At 43.2% G+C, this 22,089-nt stretch overlaps 1 protein-coding gene across 1 annotated transcript; it reads right to left on the bottom strand.

Annotated features, from left to right (window-relative positions):
• Positions 1–25: 25 nt before the first annotated feature.
• On the bottom strand, positions 26–7,653 carry MRPS22 (mitochondrial ribosomal protein S22). The gene is made up of 8 exons (XM_060242169.1): positions 7,443–7,653; positions 6,174–6,337; positions 5,046–5,210; positions 3,885–4,028; positions 2,017–2,100; positions 1,764–1,909; positions 519–627; positions 26–210 (listed from the first exon to the last, which is right to left on the bottom strand). The coding sequence occupies exons 1-8, from the start codon at positions 7,573–7,575 to the stop codon at positions 118–120; spliced, it is 1,038 nt and encodes a 345-aa protein (XP_060098152.1). The 5' UTR covers positions 7,576–7,653; the 3' UTR covers positions 26–117.
• Positions 7,654–22,089: the final 14,436 nt, after the last annotated feature.

The following is a 22,089-nucleotide window of genomic DNA, read 5'->3' as shown; positions in this document are numbered from 1 at the left end:
ATACTTACTTGATCAAACAATCCTGTTTATCTTTTATCCTGTGACAATGTTTTATTTAAGTTCTATATACATTTTAGACACTTCAGATATTACATGAAATACAGAAAGTGATTCACATTATGAAGCTTCAGACTGAGGCAACTTTTCTTGATAAGCCTGAAGTGCCAGTTCAATATATCCAGCTCTCTGTACTTCTGTCTTCACAAAAGCCTATAAGAAATTAAAGTACAAATGAAGCAGCTTTGGAAAAATTCAACAGTCTAAGTATTAGTTTAACATCATCTTGAAAACCTGAAACCAAACCACTATTCTGACTTAGTTGTCACCTATTGAAATTAAGCAGCACTACCATATAACTTGCCATGTTGAAGAAGTATAAGAACTTTGCTTTTAGATAGGTTGCTTATGTTCTTATGGTGCATCGTTACTTCCTTCTTGTCCTGAAGCTAAGTAGACATATAATCAGCTGTATTTTCCAACATTTTTTAAAATTCAAAAGCAGGAAATGATATATATACCTTAATTAAATCTAGCCCTTTGAGATCATGTTCTTGCGCTTCTTTTGCAGACTGGCAATCAGGATGGAGCATGTGATAAAGGGTGATCAGGCTTGCAGCATCATCCAACCTGAAAAAAACTTAATTTTCAATAACTATATAGACATTCCCACAATTATTTCCTCAAAGCATAATGGTATCTGAGGTAGTACTGCATTGAGATCTAGATTCACATGCATTATTATTATTAACTAATTTTCATCTGTTCTACCTACAGTTAAGTGTAAATTAGCTGAGGAAAAATGTTGCTCAGTATTAGCTAATAATTAGTATTAGCAAACCATGGGATTTATACTGAACGGCATGGTTTTGTAAAACGTCTAGTTCAGTTTCTCTATATAGATACATGGCAATCCACCTTGATTCACAAATCAGATTTTTCCTACTTAAGATTTTCTATAAATTCTTTATAAGCCTCAAAACCAAGCTTAAAATGAATAATTTACTTTTTAAAAAGTGAGTCCACCAAAAAGTTCTATACTCCCTGCTCACAAGCTGGGTGACCAACAATGCAGTCCTATGGAGAATTATTGTAGTCAGCCTACTGTACTGAAACAACATTGTATAGGATTGGATTGAGAGGTTTGCACAAAGTTGTTATTTGCACATGTCCTTTAATTCAGTTTAAAAGATTGCCTGCTGTGTACACAAACTCCTTTTGGTTTCATTTAAGCCACTTCCCAACAGTTTTAAAACCATTAAGTAATTATAGATACTGCTCTTCACCTTTAAGAGACCATACAAGATTGTCATCAGAATTAGGTCTGAGATTTTGTGCAGATCCATTCTGTAAGTTGCTTGGAAGCTGTGCTAGTTAGTTCAGCATGGTTACTCCCAATGACAGCCTGCAACAGAATTATAACCCAGGGGCACTTGAGGTCATATATTGCTGCTGTATTCTGGGACAAACCCATCTTAAGAGGTGTGGGTAGGGTTCAATATTTCAAGCTACACCTCTACACAAATGTGAAGGACAACAATGGGGACAAAAAAAAAGAAACTGAACTGGGTCACACCAATCCATTACGCACATCAATCCAAAATTAAGTGAAAGCCGATTACAGCATTGCTCCTAATCACATTTTAAAAGCTGTACACATAGATCTAGATGGCTTACCGTGAACTAGTTAATAAAATACTGATACGGGAAACAAGTTACACAGCGAGTCCTATGTAAACATTTTTAGCTCATGAAGCAGCACTTACAGATCCCTTTGAATCATGTCTATCAGCAACCCATCTGTCCTCTTCCTATTTACAAGATACCACACCATTCCTCCAAAGTGTCTTGTTGAACGCAGAAGATCATACTTTGCATGCTTATCAATATCCTCATATGTACGATTATTAACCTGCCCAAGAAAGAGTTGAAACATTAATGTTCACTTTCCAGATTTAAATATGTGCAGTCATCTCTCGTAAAAGCCCAAGATAGCCTTCTCCAATGATAGTAACTCACCCTGATATAGTCAGATGAATCCGGCTCAAATTGCAAAAGGCAGAGATTAAGGAGCTCTTCATGACGGTCCTGATGAAACACAGTCTAAGACAACAAATGTTTCTATATTGAATCCTGTTTTATCTCTCAAATAAAACCCCCAAGTCAATAAAAGTAGCATCCCAGTTCTAGACAACTGCAACATCGGTGAACTTTTCTTCCAGACACAAGTGAGGAAAACGTTTGAACCAGTGCCCTAACAGGATGCCAGGAGGTACAATTCAAATAAAAACATACCACTACTATTCAATTTGAGGCTTCCAGCTAGTGTTTGGGGTTACAGCAATTAGATTTCAGTACATTAACTGACTGATAGAATATAAAGACTTTGCTGATCCTGGGAGAAAGTTATTGGTTTAAAAAATTACATTCTTTCCCTTATGGATAAGAAATTCTTTAACTTGCTATTAGAAGGAAAGGCTAACTAATATTTTCTTAATTAGTATTTTCACATTTGGGAACATTCTAGTGGCAAACTTATTTCAATATCAGTTCATGGTCTGTTGTCACTATGAAATGTCCAGATTTACACAGAGTTCAAATTAGTATTTGCCTAAGGTTCTTCCTTTTCGGGGACAGCTAAACTATTTGCCTTTAGGGGGAAAACTACTACATGCTAGTAGTTTAAACTGGATTAAAAACGAAAAGGAAAGCCACCAAACTTTTAAAAAATTATATGTAGCATATATTTTTGATACCAGTGCCTCTAAGCCCGTATAGCACAATAATCTGAAACATCCAGGGGTTTTTTTGGGGGGCGGGGGGGGGGATCACACTATTTGTGACAGCCAAGTTCAACACTGAGCTTGCCAAGTGTCTGATTACCCCCCTCCAAAAGAAAAACACCCCAAAGGTTTCATCTGGCAAGGTGAAATACATGTCCATTGTACTGTCTCTCCAGTAGCAAATCCTGCCTCCCCCTTCTAGCAAACACTCAATCCCCCCCCCCCCCCCAAAAAAAGATTTTTGTTTCATGTGGGTTCCTCTCTCCCTGAGAAACAGATTTCCCGGGGGAATTTGTGGCTGCTGCAGAAGATGGGTGGAGACATGTGGAAGTCTTTGGAAACATTTGTCTGGATCCAACCCAGAAATACATGGACAATATCCCAGGAAAGATTAACAGATTTGTATGTCAAATGCTCAAACAAGTTTAATTATGATTGGGTGAGTGGTAGACTAGTGAAAATGGGAATGGTAGAGAAACATAGGCTGGGTACAGACAGGCTACTTTGTGCACATCTGAGGCATCCCAAACTACCACCCAAACGATCGGCCAAATCCCGATCAGACGCTCCTGTGCAATATCACACAGGGGGCACTTTCATGCATTCATACAGTTGTTGCGTGCCATCCCCTTAATGCAGTTTGGGTTTCCTATTTCCCTCACATTTTTAGTAGCCATGAGCACATGTGCTCATATGTTCTGGGCAGTTTTTTTTTAAAAAGAACATTTTTGAGCACCTGGAGTAGATTGGTGGGTTTGCACCGACAATCTGCCTCACTTGTGCTCTCCTTGCATTCCAAAAGATGGAGGGGGTGTGACAGAAAAATTTGCTATCACTTCCCAAGTAGTAGCTATTTGATCCGTCTCAAGAGACACTGGAGGATGGGGTGAGTGCGAGAGGACAACTGTGCTTGTCTGACCTTGCTTTTTTAATCCACCTGGGGACCATGCCTATGTTGGCTCAAACTGGCCATCTGAATTCAGCCATATTGACACAGTGGCAAAAGGAAAGAGGCTGCAACAGAAACAGAATAGGCCATGGACCCGCTATTACCCACAAGATGTAAATTAAATGACTTTCTCAAAGCCTACCAACATATTTTACCATAAGGTTTTCATCCTTAAATAGAGGTGCAGGAGCAATTTCACGGCCCTCTCGTGGGAAGAAGATCTGTATCATCCTGTCCCGTTCCTCCCAACTGGCCTTACGTAATATTCCATTCGTTTCTCGAACTACAATAAAACGTTCCTGAAATGGCGAAAAAAAATAGTAGAGCTCCAACTTTAAACATAGTTCTATTAATTCTTTTACGAACTGCTGCAGAGTGCTGAGTCTTAAGCGCGCACTCTCTGATCCATCATGCTACAAAATATTAATCCAGCAAATGCAGCTATTCATCCTGAAACCAACTCAGCCTAATGGTGTATTCAAAACTAGGGTAGCCGTGAGACAAATGGCTCATTTAAGATTATATATCTCGATCATCAAAAAGGGATCCCTGAGATGTGCTCCACACACCCCGGCTGAGCCTCTGATGGCAAGGGAAGATCCTGTTCTGTCTGTGGGAAGGAGAATCCCAGCCTTGGAATCTCCCTTACTTCACACAGCAAAACTAAAATTAAATAAAAGGAATTTTAAGGAATGTATAAATTGAAAAATAAAAAGATAAGTGCAGTAATTTGTAATAATATATCCAATTGACTGATTCCCATGGATACACCACACTGTCCACTAACACAAGGACTCTTCAGCCACTGGCAGAGTTTTTTTGCATCTGCAGTAGGGTACTTGTGCCAAAGAAAAGCATTGCTATTAATGCAAGAGATCTATGGGATACAACCCTGTATTGTTTCTCTTGTGCTTATGCATAAATTATTTGGCAGATAAATCTCAAAAGACTAGATTGACCAAAATTTCTTTAATTAAGAATCTGCCCTAATTCAAACCAATTTCCTGAAGCACTATCACAGGCCTGTATAACCTACTGCACAAAAGCCACATTTACTTTTTTAAAAATGAAAGATCTATTTGTGCTTGACCTGAAATATTTAGCCTCCATTCTTCTTATGTACTATTGTGTATATCCTTACATTTGGCACCATTCCCTTTACATTGTGGTCTTATATCTGCAATGAGTTAATGAAAACTGGATATTTCCTTTTCAGGTACAGGGCCTAGTAGCGAAATTACAAATCAGTCAGTGTGAGGCTATCAGGTAGGGCATTCGGTGCCAAGATTCAGTGCTGAGCAAATAACAAGACTCACACGGTGTGGAGTATCATATGTTAAGTCTGTGAATACATATTTGTAAGGCTCAATTCCATCAAGAATCTTGTCTTCTGATAATACATCATTAATTGGCTCCCGCTCACATAATACAGGAGGCATTTCCAATCTCTCTTTGGCTTTCTCAATAGCATCCTTCATAGCCTAAAAAGAAAAGAGAGGGTTAATTACAGCTGTAAAATTCCACTGAATCATTTGACTCACCAAGGAGTTTGACCACCATGACAATAAGGCAGCCATGAGAAAAAGACACTTTAAAATTATGACAAAATCATTTGAAAGACAAACATGGAAACAATTATGTGTTATTAACAGCATTAAAATGTAAGGGTATTTTTTTTGTTTGTTTTCTATGCATTTTTATAGAAGGTACTGCATTTTTAATGTAGCAACATCTACACTTGACAACTGTTAAGCCTGACAAGGGCTCAAAAATGCTCTATAACGGTCAAAGGAAAAAATGAGAGTGAAGGAAAATGACCCTGCTCAAACCTCCAAAAGAAAAGAATCTTGGAAGGGAAGACTGTCTGGTTGGCAGTGAGATTTACAAATTGTTGACCTTTCCCATGAATCCTTGCAGGCCTCAGCTTGTACACAATCTATTACTCATTTACATTCGAAGAAGTACTTAGATGCTTCAGGAGTGTAAACTCAGATAATAAAATTCCTTTCTGTTCTCTGAATGACTTATGACTACTGATTTTTGTTACAAAAAGCAAAAAAAATTGTTTGCAAATGTGAGACTGGTTCAAATGACACTGGATTTTAGTCAACTGTCAAGTACTTGATTGTATCCAGATCAAAATGTGTGTTCTTGATAATTTCTGATATGGACAATTCTGAATTCACTTTAGATGCAACAGGAACATTTAAATGTTTATGTTGTGTTGGTATTTTGGGTAAATTTGACTCCTGATAAGTTAATTAATAGCTAGGATTCACACTGCTCTTTCCATGGGCACAAGGACTTCTGTCCATACAACACAGTTGCCATTCCCCTCCTACAACAGCCTGAAATGCCAGCTCTTGACTAAGCTGCAGTGTTTTAAAAATGTAGTCTAGCAGCATCCCAAAATGAAATATTTCTACCAAACTGATGACATATACCTTCTCCAGTTGCAACTGTGTCATGAGCTTGTACTTTGGAGGTTCAAGTTCCTGTTTTATGGGCTTAAACACCTTCTGCAAGTTCAGTCCTGTCATCTTGTAAAGAAGATTTTGAACTCTTTCATCCATAAAGCTAGGCTTTGTAATGTGAGATTTATTTTCATCTGAAAAACAAGGATTTAGTCCGAACAGTAGGAAAGGTGGAAACATGACTGCTCATATATTTATAAAATAAAAAACCCAAGGGCAAAATGAAGGTTTTAACACTATTATTCAACTCATACAAGTGCCCTCTGCAAGTGTTTTGCAGAAAACTAAAACTATCATAGCTCCTACCAAAAGAGTCGATGATGTATCAATAAATGTTACATGAAGGGAGAAGACCAAATAAAAATCTCAGAAGTAATTCTGAACATACAGGAATATGGAACCAAGGTAATTTCATAATAGTTTAGCCAAACTACAACAGCTGCATCCTAAACACAATGGGCAGAATTATAAGTGCTAACTGAGCATCCCTAATGCTCTCTTTTTCCAATGTGTTACCTATAACCCTGCTCGCAGGGTGGGCATGTTGCAGTCCATAGCAGAGAAAGAAAAACCAGTCGAAATCTCAACATACCGGAAAGCTGCTGGCCGAAGAAGAACAAAGCATAGCATCCAACCCAGTACTTCATTACATAGCAATACTATTAAATAACCAATTTTAATACTGACCCATATGTCAAAGCTAATAATTAGAAGAATACACACTCTGATGTCTTCCATGTAGGTATGGGCCATCACAGATCAGGCAATCTTTTAATTGTCAGATAATTCTGTGTACTCGTGTGTTTCTTATCCACACACACCACCTTTCTATTACATCCACAAAAAGGGCAGACTACAAATAAAGCAAATCAATAAAAAAAATCTGGTTTTAATGTCACCTTGGTTACCATTGCCTGATTTTCCCCCCTTTTGTTTGTTAGCTGGTTTTAAGAGACTATTAATTTTATTTATTGTCGCATGAATAGGAGGTACACTGCAACTTAAAACAAATAGCGTTCCATATAACCACAGATTGAGTGCTTTATTATTATTATTATTATTATTATTATTGGAGGCAGTTCACACATTCAGCAGAAACTCACCAAGTGGAAATAAGTCACAGAATGGACGAACCCGCCGGATTCAACAGGGCAGCTACACCATAACGGAGTATCCGTTCGGCTTTCTTCTCCTCATTTCAAGGCTGCTTTCAACATTAATGCAAAAGAAAAGACTCACCCGCCTCCGAGCCCTGGCAGAGCTCTCGCCGTCCCCATGCGGCTCGGATCAGGCGCGACCATCTCGGGAAAAGAGAAGCTGCAAGAGGTCGCCCAGCCTGTAAGCTCCTGGTTACTCCTCGTGCAGCCATCATAACCTGACCCAGAAGGGCTTTCTTTGCTTCCTGATCTCCGCTCAGGGTGTGCTGGGTAATGTAGTCCAGAAGGCAAGCGTTCTCTTCCACTTTCTGCTGTGGCTGGAACCTTTCTTCCTTGGGCCCGTTTGAGGAGGTTGGGGAGGGATTCCTGTGTTGCTCTTTTGCTTGGCCTCAAATGATACAGCTATGGACCCTCACTTTAAAAACAAAACCTATTGAAACTTACATATTTTCTAGTCAACGCTCCCACTTCCAGGAGATGAAGGATCCAGCAGGGAAGGAATAAAGCGGGTCTTTCATTTCTGTATCTTGAGTTCAAATAAACACGCTTCCTTTACAAGTGGTTCCCTTATTTACACAAAAGCCCCCAACTAACAGTGGCCTCAGCCATTTTCTTCACTCCCCTGCCTACTAGAGCATCCTAATGAATGTCTGTAGTAGATGCTGTAGTCAGGGTCGACCTTAGACTATATGGCATCCTAGAGAAGCCTTACTTCTGGCACCTCACCCCCCCCCCCCGCAGTGGCAGCCCAATCCCTATTCTATCCTATGGGCCCATATGATAGAATGGAGGGGGCAGACCCTCTTCCTGCTTTTGCATCTGGAACGGGGGAAAGATCCTCTCTGCATTTGCATCCCAGGGGTGCAAAAGCAGGATAAAAGTCCCTGTTGCCCACACCTCTCGGGAGACTGCCAAGGGGGGGGGGGGGGATCCTTTCTCTGCATTTGCTAGGGTCCTAGGTAAATGCCTAGTTTGCCTAGTGGCAGGGACAGCCCTGTTCTAGAGGCTTTGGGGGTGGGGAATCCTCTCTTTGCATTTGCACCCCAGGAGTGCAAAAGCAGGGAGAAAGTCCCCACTGCCTCTGTCTCTCCAGAAACTGTTGAGAGATAGGTGGAGGAGATCCTGTCCCTGCATTTGCACTCCAGGGGTGCAAAAGCAGGGAGAAAGCCCCTACCACTGCTACTTCTCAGAAGACTCCCAAGAGGCGTGGGGGGAATTAGAGAGTCATGAGGGGAGTACCCAATTTGGTGCCCCCAGAAGGCTGCCGCCCTAGACAGGCCTAGTTTGCCTAATGGCAGGGCTGGCCCTGGCTGTAGTACACTTATGCTGCACAAGTCTTGCTATTTGCCCAATGATTCCTAGATTCTGCACTGCAGAACTGTTAGCAGTCTGGTCTTTATCCTCTGAACTGTTGCCTCAGAATACATTATGATATGATGAGGCTTTAAAAAGACCATTGGTTTTTCTGTGTCCTATTGTAATCTCCAAGTGCAAGGGAAAAGCAAGAGAAAAGGGGAAATGGCCAAGGCTGCTGTATAAATAGGGTTGCCAATCCCCAGGCGGGGGCAGGGGATCCCCCGGTTTGGAGACCCTCCCCCCACTTCAGGGTCATCAGAAAGCGGGGGGAGGGGAGGGAAATGTCTGCTGGGAACTCTATTATTCCCTATGGAGATTTATTCCCATAGAAAATCATGGAGAATTGATCTGTGGGTATCTGGGGCTCTGGGGGGGGGGGGCTGTTTTTGGGGGTAGATGCACCAATTTTTCAGTATAGCATCTAGTGCCTCTCCCCAAAATACCCCCCAAGTTTCAAAAAGATTGGACCAGGGGGTCCAATTCTATGAGCCCCAAAAGAAGGTGCCCCTATCCTTCATTATTTCCTATGGAAGGAAGGAATTGAAAAGGTGTGCCGTCCCTTTAAATGTGATGGCCAGAACATTACTGGAGATCTGATTGCTGTAACCCCTAACACTAGAGTCCACCTCCAAAGCAGAAATTTTCTCAAGCAAAACTGATTGCTGTAGTCTAGAGATAAGCTAGGCTTCCCAAACCCCCCGTTTTGGAGCCTCTTCCCCCGCTTGCCAAAACTCCAGAAGGGGGGGGGAATGGCAGCCCTTCCCTTCCCACCCAGCCCCAATGGCAGCAGCTTCAACTCGCCCCTTCCCTTCCCACCCAGCCCCAATGGCAGCAGCCTCAACTCGCCCCTTCCCCTCCCAGCCAGCCCCGATGGAAGCAGCTTCACCTCTCCCCTTCCCTTCCCACCCAGCCCCGATGACAGCAGCTTCAACTTGCCCCTTCCCTTCTGTCCCAGCTCCCATGGCAGCAGCTTCAACTCGCCCCTTCCCTTCCCACCCAGCCCCAATGGCAGCAGCTTCAACTCGCCCCTTCCCTTCCCACCCAGCCCCGATGGCAGCAGCTTCAACTCGCCCCTTCCCTTCCCACCCAGCCCCCATGGCAGCAGCTTCTACTCGCCCTTCCCTTCCCACCCAGCCCCAATGGCAGCAGCTTCTACTCGCCCTTCCCTTCCCACCCAGCCCCAATGGCAGCAGCTTCAACTCGCCCCTTCCCTTCCCACCCAGCCCCGATGGCAGCCGCTTCAACTCGCCCTTCCCTTCCCACCCCGCCCCGATGGCAGCAGCTTCTACTCGCCCCTTCCCTTCCCACCCAGCCCCGATGGCAGCAGCTTCAACTCGCCCCTTCCCTTCCCACCCAGCCCCGATGGCAGCAGCTTCAACTCGCCCCTTCCCTTCCCACCCAGCCCCCATGGCAGCAGCTTCTACTCGCCCTTCCCTTCCCACCCAGCCCCGATGGCAGCGGCTTCAACTCGCCCCTTCCCTTCCCACCCAGCCCCCATGGCAGCAGCTTCTACTCGCCCTTCCCTTCCCACCCAGCCCCGATGGCAGCAGCTTCAACTCGCCCCTTCCCTTCCCACCCAGCCCCAATGGCAGCAGCTTCAACTCGCCCCTTCCCTTCCCACCCAGCCCCGATGGCAGCAGCTTCAACTCGCCCCTTCCCTTCCCACCCAGCCCCCATGGCAGCAGCTTCTACTCGCCCTTCCCTTCCCACCCAGCCCCAATGGCAGCAGCTTCAACTCGCCCCTTCCCTTCCCACCCAGCCCCGATGGCAGCCGCTTCAACTCGCCCTTCCCTTCCCACCCCGCCCCGATGGCAGCAGCTTCTACTCGCCCCTTCCCTTCCCACCCAGCCCCGATGGCAGCAGCTTCAACTCGCCCTTCCCTTCCCACCCCGATGGCAGCAGCTTCTACTCTCCCGTTCCCTTCCCACCCCGCCCCGATGGCAGCAGCTTCTACTCTCCCCTTTCCTTCCCACCCAGCCCCGATGGCAGCAGCTTCAACTCGCCCCTTCCCTTCCCACCCAGCCCCGATGGCAGCAGCTTCAACTCGCCCCTTCCCTTCTGTCCCAGCCCCCATGGCAGCAGCTTCTACTCACCCTTCCCTTCCCACCCAGCCCCGATGGCAGCAGCTTCAACTCGCCCCTTCCCTTCCCACCCAGCCCCGATGGCAGCCGCTTCAACTCGCCCTTCCCTTCCCACCCCGCCCCGATGGCAGCAGCTTCTACTCTCCCCTTCACTTCCCACCCCGCCCCGATGGCAGCAGCTTCTACTCTCCCCTTTCCTTCCCACCCAGCCCCGATGGCAGCAGCTTCTACTCGCCCTTCCCTTCCCACCCAGCCCCGATGGCAGCCGCTTCAACTCGCCCTTCCCTTCCCACCCCGCCCCGATGGCAGCAGCTTCTACTCTCCCCTTCACTTCCCACCCCGCCCCGATGGCAGCAGCTTCTACTCTCCCCTTTCCTTCCCACCCAGCCCCGATGGCAGCAGCTTCAACTCGCCCCTTCCCACCCAGCCCCGATGGCAGCAGCTTCAACTCGCCCCTTCCCTTCTGTCCCAGCCCCCATGGCAGCAGCTTCAACTCGCCCCTTCCCTTCTGTCCCAGCCCCCATGGCAGCAGCTTCAACTCGCCCCTTCCCTTCCATCCCAGCCCCGATGGCAGCAGCTTCAACTCGCCCCTTCCCTTCTGTCCCAGCCCCCATGGCAGCAGCTTCAACTCGCCCCTTCCCTTCTGTCCCAGCCCCCATGGCAGCAGCTTCAACTCGCCCCTTCCCTTCCATCCCAGCCCCGATGGCAGCAGCTTCAACTCGCCCCTTCCCTTCCATCCCAGCCCCCATGGCAGCAGCTTCAACTCCCCCCTTCCCCTCCCACCCAGCCCGATGGCAGCAGCTTCAACTCACCCCTTCCCTTCCCACCCAGCCCGATGGCAGCAGCTTCTCCTCACCCCTTCCCTTCACCTCCCACTCAGCCCCATCGCAGCAGCTTCTCTTTGCCCCTTCCCTTCCCCTTAGGCTTCCCAATCCCCAGGTCCCAGCGAGGGATTCCTGGGCTTTACAGGCTTTCCCCAGCCAGCTGGCCGGCTAGATCTTGGACAGGACCTGCAAACAGGTACAGTTTTAAAATGTGTGTGTGCCTTTAAATTGGAGCAGGAAGTTCTTCATGGGGAAGGGTTAGCAACAGCAGACTACGTGAGAGTGCAGCCCCTCTGTTTGTTTTGCTTTCCTTTCGACAAGTGTGTGTGTGTGTGTGTGTGTGTGTAAAAAGCAGCGTAGCCCCTGTACTTTCCAGACCTGGTTGTGGAGGCACCAGAGACTCCTGCTTTGTTCTACTGCTTCAGACCAGCACGGCTGCACCAGAGACAGTTAAGCATGTGTGTGAGTGAGAGAGAGAAAATGGGGGGAGTGGAAGGGAGGGAATTCTATTATTCCCTATGGAGACTTATTCTCATAGGAAATAATGGAAAATTGATCCGCGGGTATCTGGGGCTCGGGGGGGGGGGGGGAGCTGTTTTTTGAGGTTAAGGCACCAGATTTGCAGCATAGCATCCAGTACCTCTCCCCAAAATACCCCCCAAGTTTCAAAAAGATTGGACCAGGGGGTCCAATTCTATGAGCCCCAAAAGAAGGTGCCCCTCTCTTCCATTATTTCCTACGGAGGGAAGGGATTTAAATGTGATGGCTAGAACTCCCTTGAAGTTCAATTATGCTTGTTACACCCTTGCTCCTAGCTCCGCCCCAATGTCTCCTGGCTCCACCCCCAAAGTCCCAGATATTTCTTGAATTGGACTTGGCAACCCTAAAATAAGCTGTAGTTCTGAGGTCCCTAGGCCCTACCTGGTGATTGGCATTAAAGATTGCCAGCTCTGGGTTGGGGAAATCCACTGAGAAACCACTAGTCATTGTGTGTCCTATCCATGAGCAAGAATCAAGAACTTCTGAGATGTCTCTCAGGGCTTTCCCACATCCTCATTTTATTCGCTAAATTCCTGGAGATTTTGAGGGTGGAGCCTGAGGAAGGCAGGATGGGGAGGGGAGCGAGCCTCATGAGGGTGTAATGCTATACAGTCTATCCTTCAAAGCTGAGGGAGCTGGTCTTGCCTATCGGGAGATCATTTGTAATAGCACCTGAAGATTGCCACCTGAAATTGGCAACCCTACCACACCCTCATCAGCGTAAAATGCCATACAATTCACTCTCCAAAGCAGCCATTTTCTTCAGGGGAACTGACCTCTATTGTCTGGAGCTCAGTCATAATTCTGGGAGATCTCCAGGCCCTGTGCTGAAGCCCTGTGACAATGCTGAGATTTTTTTTTAAGGCAAAGAAATAGAGAAGAATTTGTTTTCCAGTCTTAGATGCAAGCGTCTTCTGGAGTGAGAGTTATACCCTATTAGGGAATTGGGAAGCTATTTGGCTACATGCCTAAAAGCCACTCCAGCCTCATGCACGCATTTGGATGGCAACCCAGAGTTCACTTTAATTCACAGAAGTGCTTAGAAAAACAACTGAATTTATTAGGCTAGATCCAGGCAAGGTTAAATTCATATTCATTTTGTACTTGAGTGGTAACAGCTGCTGGAAAGATTAGTTTTGCTGGCGTGTGAGGTAAAGGTAATACCCTGTATACATTTGTATCGTAGATCCCAGTATATTGAGCACATAGCAGTTAGAAAGAAACATGCTTTTAAATCATGTAAGTGGATTCAACACTATGTAGACACTTGTAGTGACAGGAAATCAGTTTGTAACAGAAATGGGTCTGGCACGTTATTCCTGGGCATGCCTACATGCCCACAAATAAAATCCACATTGAAAATGAGATATTGTAGAGAGAAGCTTTATATGCCAGATTTACTGTTGAGATGTTTGGGGAAGCTAGAGTACCAAATGGCTTTTAATCTCTGTTCCAATCTAATAAAAATTGGTTTTACACAGCTTAAAATCAAGATGAAGAAAGATCTTCTGTGGCTAACCATGAGGGCTGATTTTTCCTAGTGCTTGAATACACTTCCTCCGAAATAAACAACGAGCAGCCATCCACATATGGATCCTGAATTTTTGTTTTCTAAACAAGCTCCTTTTAAAGTTTTCCTCACAAGCAAATGGAAATGGTTGTAAACCACTGAGGAACCACTAGTCATTGTGTGTCCTGTCCACAAGTAAGAATCAAGAACTTTTGAGATGTCACTCAGGGCTTTCCCACATTCTCATTTTATTCATTAAATTCCTGTTTCTTGGGGGGGGGGGGGGGTCCTGTTCTGCACATTTTTTGCTCCCTCTAGTGGTCAATTCAACATCAAACAGGTTTCTTTTCCAAGTAGGAGTCACGTGCACCTTTAAGACCAACGAAGTTTTATTCAGAATGTAAGCTTTCGCATGCATGCATACTTCTTCAGACGAGGGGATAGGGTACTGTGGGCTGAAATTCATGTAGTTGGTGGGTTTAGAGTGTAAACTGATATAAAGTTTTAGGATCAAATGGCAAAACAATGTAATAAATTGGAAGACCATTTGGTCTGGATAGCAATAAAAGGTAATAAAAGTTGCCTAAATTGCTGTTGCTGAAAGTCTAGGTAAAACAAAAGGACATGTATTTTCTAATTCTTGTCCACCTAAATTAGGTGAATCATGGGACCGCTCAAGAAAGACTGGATCGCCAAAGAAGAGGCAGCATAGTGTGTGGCAAATTGTGGCAATCCAGCTGGTAGTCTTTAATAAAGCTACAGATATTTTCCAGGAAAAAAAATTGGATTGGAGTATTTCCACATAAAGCTATGTATCAGTAACTGTAACATTACTGTCATTTCATGGCATTGCCTCAGATTTTTGGCTAAAATGCAAAAGAAATTGCAATGTAACATTTTAATGCTTCAGTTGTTGCTATATTCAAAAGATGCATTGATTTACAAGTTGTGGGTTAAGAAATGTTGATGGCTCATAGCTGAATCGCCAACAGTAGATGCAGGAGAAGGGTCAAGAGACCTTGGATTCTGGATCAAGGTTCAAACTAAAATGGTTATGATTACATTGTCATGGAACCATGATGCTGGTGTCAGCATTGTGCAATGGTTAGAATGCTGGACAAGGATCTGGGAGAGCCGGGTTTAAATTTGTCCTCTGCTGTGGAAACCTGCTGTGTGACCTTGGGCCAGTCACTTTTTCTCAGAGTAACCTACCTTTCAAGATAGTTGCTTTGCAGATGAAATGGATGAGATGAGGACGATGCAGGCTGCATTGGGTCTTCCTGTTTGGGAAGAAATAGGGATATAAATATCTAAGTGAATAAATTAATTAGAGGAGTTGTAAAGGAAAGGAAATTACAGGAACTGTAGCAAAGGAAAGGTCTGCCCTGTCTTTCTCTATCCATAAGTTCAATATTGTATTAATTGGCACAATTTGGGATAAGCATAATTGAATCAAAATGGATTACTTTAAGTACGGATGACAGCATTTAGAAAGGGCACGATTCAGCTACAATTATGCACTGAAAAATCCTAAGGCCTTAAATAGGAGTTTTTAAAGAATATGAGTAAATATATCATGAAACCAATGGGACGTAAAGTGCTAAAGTTTAGCTGGATCATGCACAAAATTCCCAGCTGCTCTTTATGAGGAAAGAGACTAGCCCATGTAAACTGACTATATCTTCATATTTCATTGTACAGACTGTTGTTTAAAAAAGGTATTTTACTCTCTTGTTTCAGAAAAGAAAGCCGTGTGCTGGCAGCTTTGTGGGTTTTTCTTTTTCCTGAGGGATAATCTGGCTTGGGTTAAAAACTGTTTCCACCCTTCTAGACCCCTTAGTCTTATGGCAACTCTTTTATTAAGACGACTCTGTGTGCTCAAGTAATAGGGATGGAACTTTAAAAGGTTCCAACCGAATTGGAAAGCCTCTGCTGTTTCTACTTGGTTGTGAAATACTACACTTAGTTGTTTGCTGTTTCCATATTACTGGCATGAAAATCACAGGAGCTTTTGTCAAAGACCCTAGGAAACTATAGGAATTGTTTAAATTGATATTATTGGACTTGGCTAGCTTTTGAGTGTACTGTTTAGCTGATAGAGTGATCACCTAATAGTTGATAGGGCAATCACTGTTTAGGTGATCAGCATTCCAAATCCAGATTCATTGTCAAGGAAGAGCAAATTCTAAATCAGGGTTGCCAACTTCCAGGTGAAACCTCAAGATCTCTCAGCATTACAACTGATCTCCAGGTTAAAGAGATCAGTTTCCCTAGAGAAAATAGCTGATTTGAAAGACGGTCTCTATGGCATTATGCCCTGTTAAGGTCCCTTCCTTTCTCAAGTTACACAATTTGCAGGCTACACACACACCCCAATCTCCAGGAATTTTACAACCTGGAGTTGGCAACCTGAGCTAACATGGTATTTTTGATCAACTAATCAACCTTCATATGAACTCAGACTGCTTCTTTATATAAAAAGCAGCCAAAACCACCATCATGGTCCTTTGAGTAATGACATTGTGGAACTGTAACAGCAGCTTATAAACCAGCATGGTGGTAAAAATTGTGTTCCTTCTTCAAAGGCTGTTAAATCCTCCTGGAGTTCTGGGCAAAACATACTCACAATTTAAGTAATCTTAAGGGGCTGTATACCATTAGCTTTTCAGCTGTCAAGGGAGCAACTCTATGCTGTGAATTACAAGACTTGCAGGACAAAAGCTATATAGGATGGGCAATGCAGCATGGAAGAGAATCCGGCAGTAGCTCCCCTCTTCTAGCAGCAGAAAAGCTGATGGAACCCAAGGTATGTCATTATTTCCACGCTATTCTCCTTTCTGTGGAGTTCAATAATTGTTTATATTCCTTCAGAAATGGGCAGAAAAATCTATTCTGCAGAAATGAGGTTCTGAGAAATCATTTGTTGTTGTTGTTGTTGTTTTCATCTAGTCTGCATTTTTCACTGGGATCCAAGGAGGATTATGAGCATGCTAAAAACTTTCAGGCAATCAGTGAATCAGTAAACAGATTACAACATATGATAACATCAGGTAATCAGTGAGCAGGTTACAAAATATAACATTTGAATATAACAGCAAGGATTCCTAGTATGACAAAATAATGTAACTAGGCTGAGACTGTAGAACTGGGGGGGGGGGGGGGGGGGGAATGGCACAATGGCCACAACAACAAATGTAAATCTATCTGCTTAAGTAAAATGTACTGGGTTCAAAGCATGAGGACGCCCAAGAGATAGTGAGCTCAGCTATTTATTCAGTGATTCAGCAGAGTGAGATAGGAACAGAACTGTCTGGCAGGACCACGGTCCTGCTTATATGCATGCAAACCTCCCCCCCCCCCCCAAATCCATTACCATCACACAACTATAGGTTAATAGCTGGCCTAACGATCCCTAATGGGCCTCCTTCCTGAATCCTATTACCATAATCCCATTACACACAACTATAGGTTAATAGCTGGCCTAATGATCCCTGATGGGCCTCCTTCCTGAATCCAGGTGGCTATTGTTTAGGATCTCAAGCTCAGCCAAGTCTCTGCTGGCCCTAAGGCCAAACTCCAGTTCCAATATATAACATTAAAGCAAAATTAACACTGTCAGATCACCATGGTTACAAAATGGACTGCTCTTCTTCCCTGGAGGCATTTAGTGCAACATGAGCAAGTGTCTATCTGAATACATAAAGAGTGGGATCCAGTCTCAGGATAACAAAACGGACCACATATGATTAGAAACAAAGGCCATCTTTACCCCACCCCCCACCCCCTTCTTTGTTATAGTAGACCAGAACTAACAATGCCTCCGAAAAGAAACTGTTATACTTCAGTCTCAGCCCTACTGATTAAAACTAACCTCCATTTCAAGTGCATAGAGCATCCCTTACTTCATTAGAAGTTTTTTGGTATCTAACAAAGGAAGCTTTGACTCTCAAAAATTTACAGGTCTTTAAGGTGCCACTGGACTCAAATCTTGTAATATGTTTTGCATGCCATCCCTCTGTAGACCTGCCCTTAGATTACTTCCATGACATGTGGGATTACTAACCATATAGCAAAATATACTGTAGGATGTCCATGAGATGCTGACCCATGCCCGGGGCTGCTCTGTAGTTACCTGACACGTTTCAAGAACTGCAAGCACAGAAAATTACAGGCCTTAACATTGTTTCCAAACAGGAACACCAGGGGGCACTGTTTTACTTCATGTGATGAGCGAAAGCTACAGTAGCACTGATTTCCTTCACCAGAGAGTCTTTGCAAAATACATGCCTTTTAAAATGTCTGTAGCATTTTTTAAAAAATTGCTGAAGCAGGTCATGAATTTATGCAGTCTCTTCTCAAAGATTTTTGAATGGCCCTCTAGATATTATTTTCTTGTTTGTTGTAATTTGAATAAAAGCAACATTTATGAGAGGGCTTAGAACAGAGTGAGCTCAGTTTGTTCTTCCCTTTTGTCTAAGGAATTCTAGATTGTAGCTAGAGGGTTGGAGGAGAGAGAATAGGAATTTCTAGTTCCTGAGATCATCAGAACATTCCTTATTACGGAACAGGAAGGAAAGGAAGAGCTAGTGCTCCCATGCCCCCTTCTAATGATCCTTTGCCACAATTCTGGGGCTTTGGCTGAAAGAAAGCATGCGAGAAATTTTAAAATGTGAAGTCTGTGATAAACATACGGGGATAAATATTTATTACTGGCAGATAAACACTTAGCAGAACAACAAACATTCTTTTAGAGAACTGACTGCAGTTAGTGGCTCTTGGTGCAATCCCACACACACTTCTCTTGAAGTAAATCACTTCAAAACCTGTGGAATTCACTTAGTTTACTGCAATGTACTTCACATAGGACTGCCCTTGAAAAGTGGTCAGAAACTTCAGTTGGTGCAGAATGCTGCAGCCAGGATATTGACTGGTGTGAGCTGTAGGGACCATATCCAGTCTTGGAACAACTACACTGATTCCAAATTTGCTTCCAAGCACAACTCAAGGAGATGGTATTGACCTTTAAAGACTCATATGGCTGGTCCCTAAATACTTGAAGGACCACTCACTCCTGTATAAACCTACCCAACCTCTATGGTCAACCTTTCTCTACCCAACCTCTTTCAAGGCCATTTCAGGTGCCCCACCTACTGAGATTAGGCAGGTGGCAACTTGGGAGAAGGCCTTTTCAATGGTGGTATTAATGCTCTGGTACTCTCTTCCCAGACAGGTTCACCTGTCTTTCCTTCTTTTGCCATCTTCTGCCAGCCAGTAAAGCCTTGTTTCATTCAACGTTTCTATGATGATTCCTCCTTCCTGCCCAACGTTTCAATTTTTGTTTTTGTGTTTTTCTTTGTTTATTTTAGCTCTGGTTTGAATTGTTTTAATGATGTCTTTTTGATAGTGTTATTGTTTTTTTCCAGATGTTTATTATGTGTGTTTTATTGCCTATTATGTATGTTTTAAATTCGTTAGCCACCTAGGTGGTCCTGATGATAGCCACAAATCAGGGTTTAAATTTTGTAATTAAAAAAAAATGGAAGAAAGACTGACCAGCCACTGCCTTTCAGAGAAACAGGAAATTCTGTGCTTTGGCAGCTAGATCTCCTCTACTAGGAGGGAGTGAAATTTTGAGCTCGATCAGTATATGCATATGTTTGTATAATTACTATAAAGATTACAGATGTGTACAAATCAGCAGCCCAGTTCTGTATCAGAAGTAGATCACATTGTGCTCAATGGGCTTACTCGTATGTATGTGTACACTGGATTGTGGCAGCTGTAGCATTTTCTGTTTGTAAACTGGATTCTGGGCTCAGTAAAAGTCCATCTGGCTTATTTTGGGAAAAGATGATGAATGGATTTGTTAATTTATTCTATGTCAGTTTGCGGAAGCATCCCAGATGATGTGGGAAATACAGTCAGGATGTGTGTGGTCATAGCTGAAGGTCTTACCAGTGAGCATTCATTAAAATATCTTTGGAATGGAAAAGGAAATCAAATGAATGTTTAAACAATCCAATACATATGTCAGTGGTTGCTTTATAAAAGGAACACTGGTGATGAATGAATCACCCTCCAAAGATAAGGAATGAATCTCATAAGGAAGGCAAAGTGCATCCAAACATGCTCTGAAGTCTTGCAGTCTGATCCTGTACTTGTTTACTTGGAGGTAAATCATCAGTATTTCTTCCATCACATTTATATTCTACCCTTCCTCAGGTTATTTTGTGTGGAAGGTCAGTCTGAGATATTGACTGGTCCAAGTCACTCACTGAGCTTCATGGCTGAGTGAGGATTTGAACCCAGATCTCCCCAGGCCTAGGTGATACTTGAACAATTCCATCACACACATACACACACAGAGAGACACACACACACACACATTCATTCCACTCCTTTACAAGACTGAGGAATAAGTAGACTGAGAAATATACCAAAAATATAACAGCTAGTGTGTGGCATGGGCAAATACCTATAGGAGCCTGTGAACAAATCCTGATGTTTCCAGCCATAAATCTAGTTCATTATCAATTACTAGCTTGCTAGATGATAATATGATAAACTTATCAAATGTCACATTGATATTTTCACATTAAACTACCAGGTGAACGTCTCAGTTTTACGGAAGGTGTGTAATCATCACAGATGATGCCATTGTTATGGTGAAGACCAGTGTTTGCTCTAAGCTGAGTTAGTGTGAGCCTTTGGCTCATACGTTTTTGTCTTAGCTCAGGAAAAATGGCCCCAGAGCCAAAGTTAATTTATGCAGTAGCTCACAAAGTAGAATTTTTGTTCACAAGACTTAGACTATAAGCTTAGAGGGAGGAGGAAAGTCATAGGGTGCATTCGCACTACACTAACTAATGTGTTTTACATCTGGATTTTTGCTATTCTTACACAGTAAAAATCCGGATGTAAAATGCTTTAGTTAGTGTGAATGCACTCATAGTATCCCAGTCATATTACTAGACCAAATGCCTTGGGTGTCAGTTTGCTTCCAGGCTCAATTTATTGTGCAGGCAGAGACGTAAATAGCTTGGGTTTGAATTATCTGAAGGACCCATATTAACCTGCTGGAGTTCTGCATCTATGAATGCCTGCAAGAACCAACTTTGTCTGAGGTGAGATTGGTTGTGACCTGGAGGGGGTTGCCACCCACAGATTTTGGAACTTCTTTTGCATGGAGATAAGAGTGGTGCAGAACTTCTGGTGTAAGTTGAAGGTATTTATATTCTATTCCAGAAGGCCTTTGCAGTAACTTGATAGAGGAACAGCACCCATCGGCTGTGTTGTCTCTGGTGCCTTATGTGCTGATTGTTTTAATTTGATACTGGCTTTTAATATTATAATTTGTCAAGTATTTATTATATTATTAGCTGCTTTGGAGATTTCTAGGGTGAAAGGTAGCATGTAAACACAATTACTAAATAAATAAACCTAAATCCTAGAGGCAGCCAGATTCTCACTTTGCGTTCAATATTTGCATAAGGAAATTGGAGTACCAAATACACAAGACTCTCATCAGGTGTAAGCGAAAAACAGATGGAAATTTTTGGCATGTTTAAATAATGTTCCAAAAAAACTGGCAACCCCCCATCAGCATATTTTAAAGGGACTGTGTCCCCCCCCCTCAAATTTTAGACATATTTGTCTATTGCACTAGATAAGAGGACTGTGTGGATATTTGGTTATCCATACTGGAAAATACAATGCAATTTGAGGATATGTTTGGGCCACCTTTTTTGAATATTTTAAAGGAACGTGCACCACATTTCACACAGATATGGTACTCACATTTAGCGATATACTTTTAACTCAAGTCTTTGTACTGGAATATAAAATCTGAAGTAAGAATTAGCTCATTTCAAAGTTCATGAGTCTCTCTCCTCCAGATTCCTTGGTCAACAGTTACACAAACTTTCCAGTTCACTAAAAGTGTCTGAGCTATTGATCACGACATCCAAAAGAGATAGCTCCAGAATAAACACAGTATACCTGTGTGGGTATCTTTTTTATATATCTGTGCCACTTACGTACATTTTTTTCAGTTTCTTTATTTAACAGGGAAAGACTTTTTTCATTAGCTGTCATTTCTTTTTATTAAATTATACCTTATCATGGTCAACCTTTAAAAAAAGAAAATAGAGAAAGTAAGACATCCTAAAGGAATTAATGGAGGGGGGGGGGAGATATCTTTTAAGTCAAGCACAAGACAGATGCTTGGCAAAATGAAGGCTTCAAAGTCTTTGTTAATAGCCATGGGAATTGAAAAGCATTCCAAAGATCTGATTGGTGCAAGTGTGTGTTCTGTTCAGGTAGTTTGACCATGTCATCTAGATGTCACACCGCAGGTCACATCTCTTCAGGAGAGACATTTGAGGTCGACACCCAGGTCTTGGTTTCACTGTGAACTTT

Source organism: Heteronotia binoei, chromosome 6 (assembly GCF_032191835.1).
Source record: "Heteronotia binoei isolate CCM8104 ecotype False Entrance Well chromosome 6, APGP_CSIRO_Hbin_v1, whole genome shotgun sequence".
NCBI lineage: Eukaryota > Metazoa > Chordata > Lepidosauria > Squamata > Gekkonidae > Heteronotia > Heteronotia binoei.
Note: the sequence above shows the minus strand (reverse complement) of the source record. Positions and strands in the feature narration are given on the sequence as shown.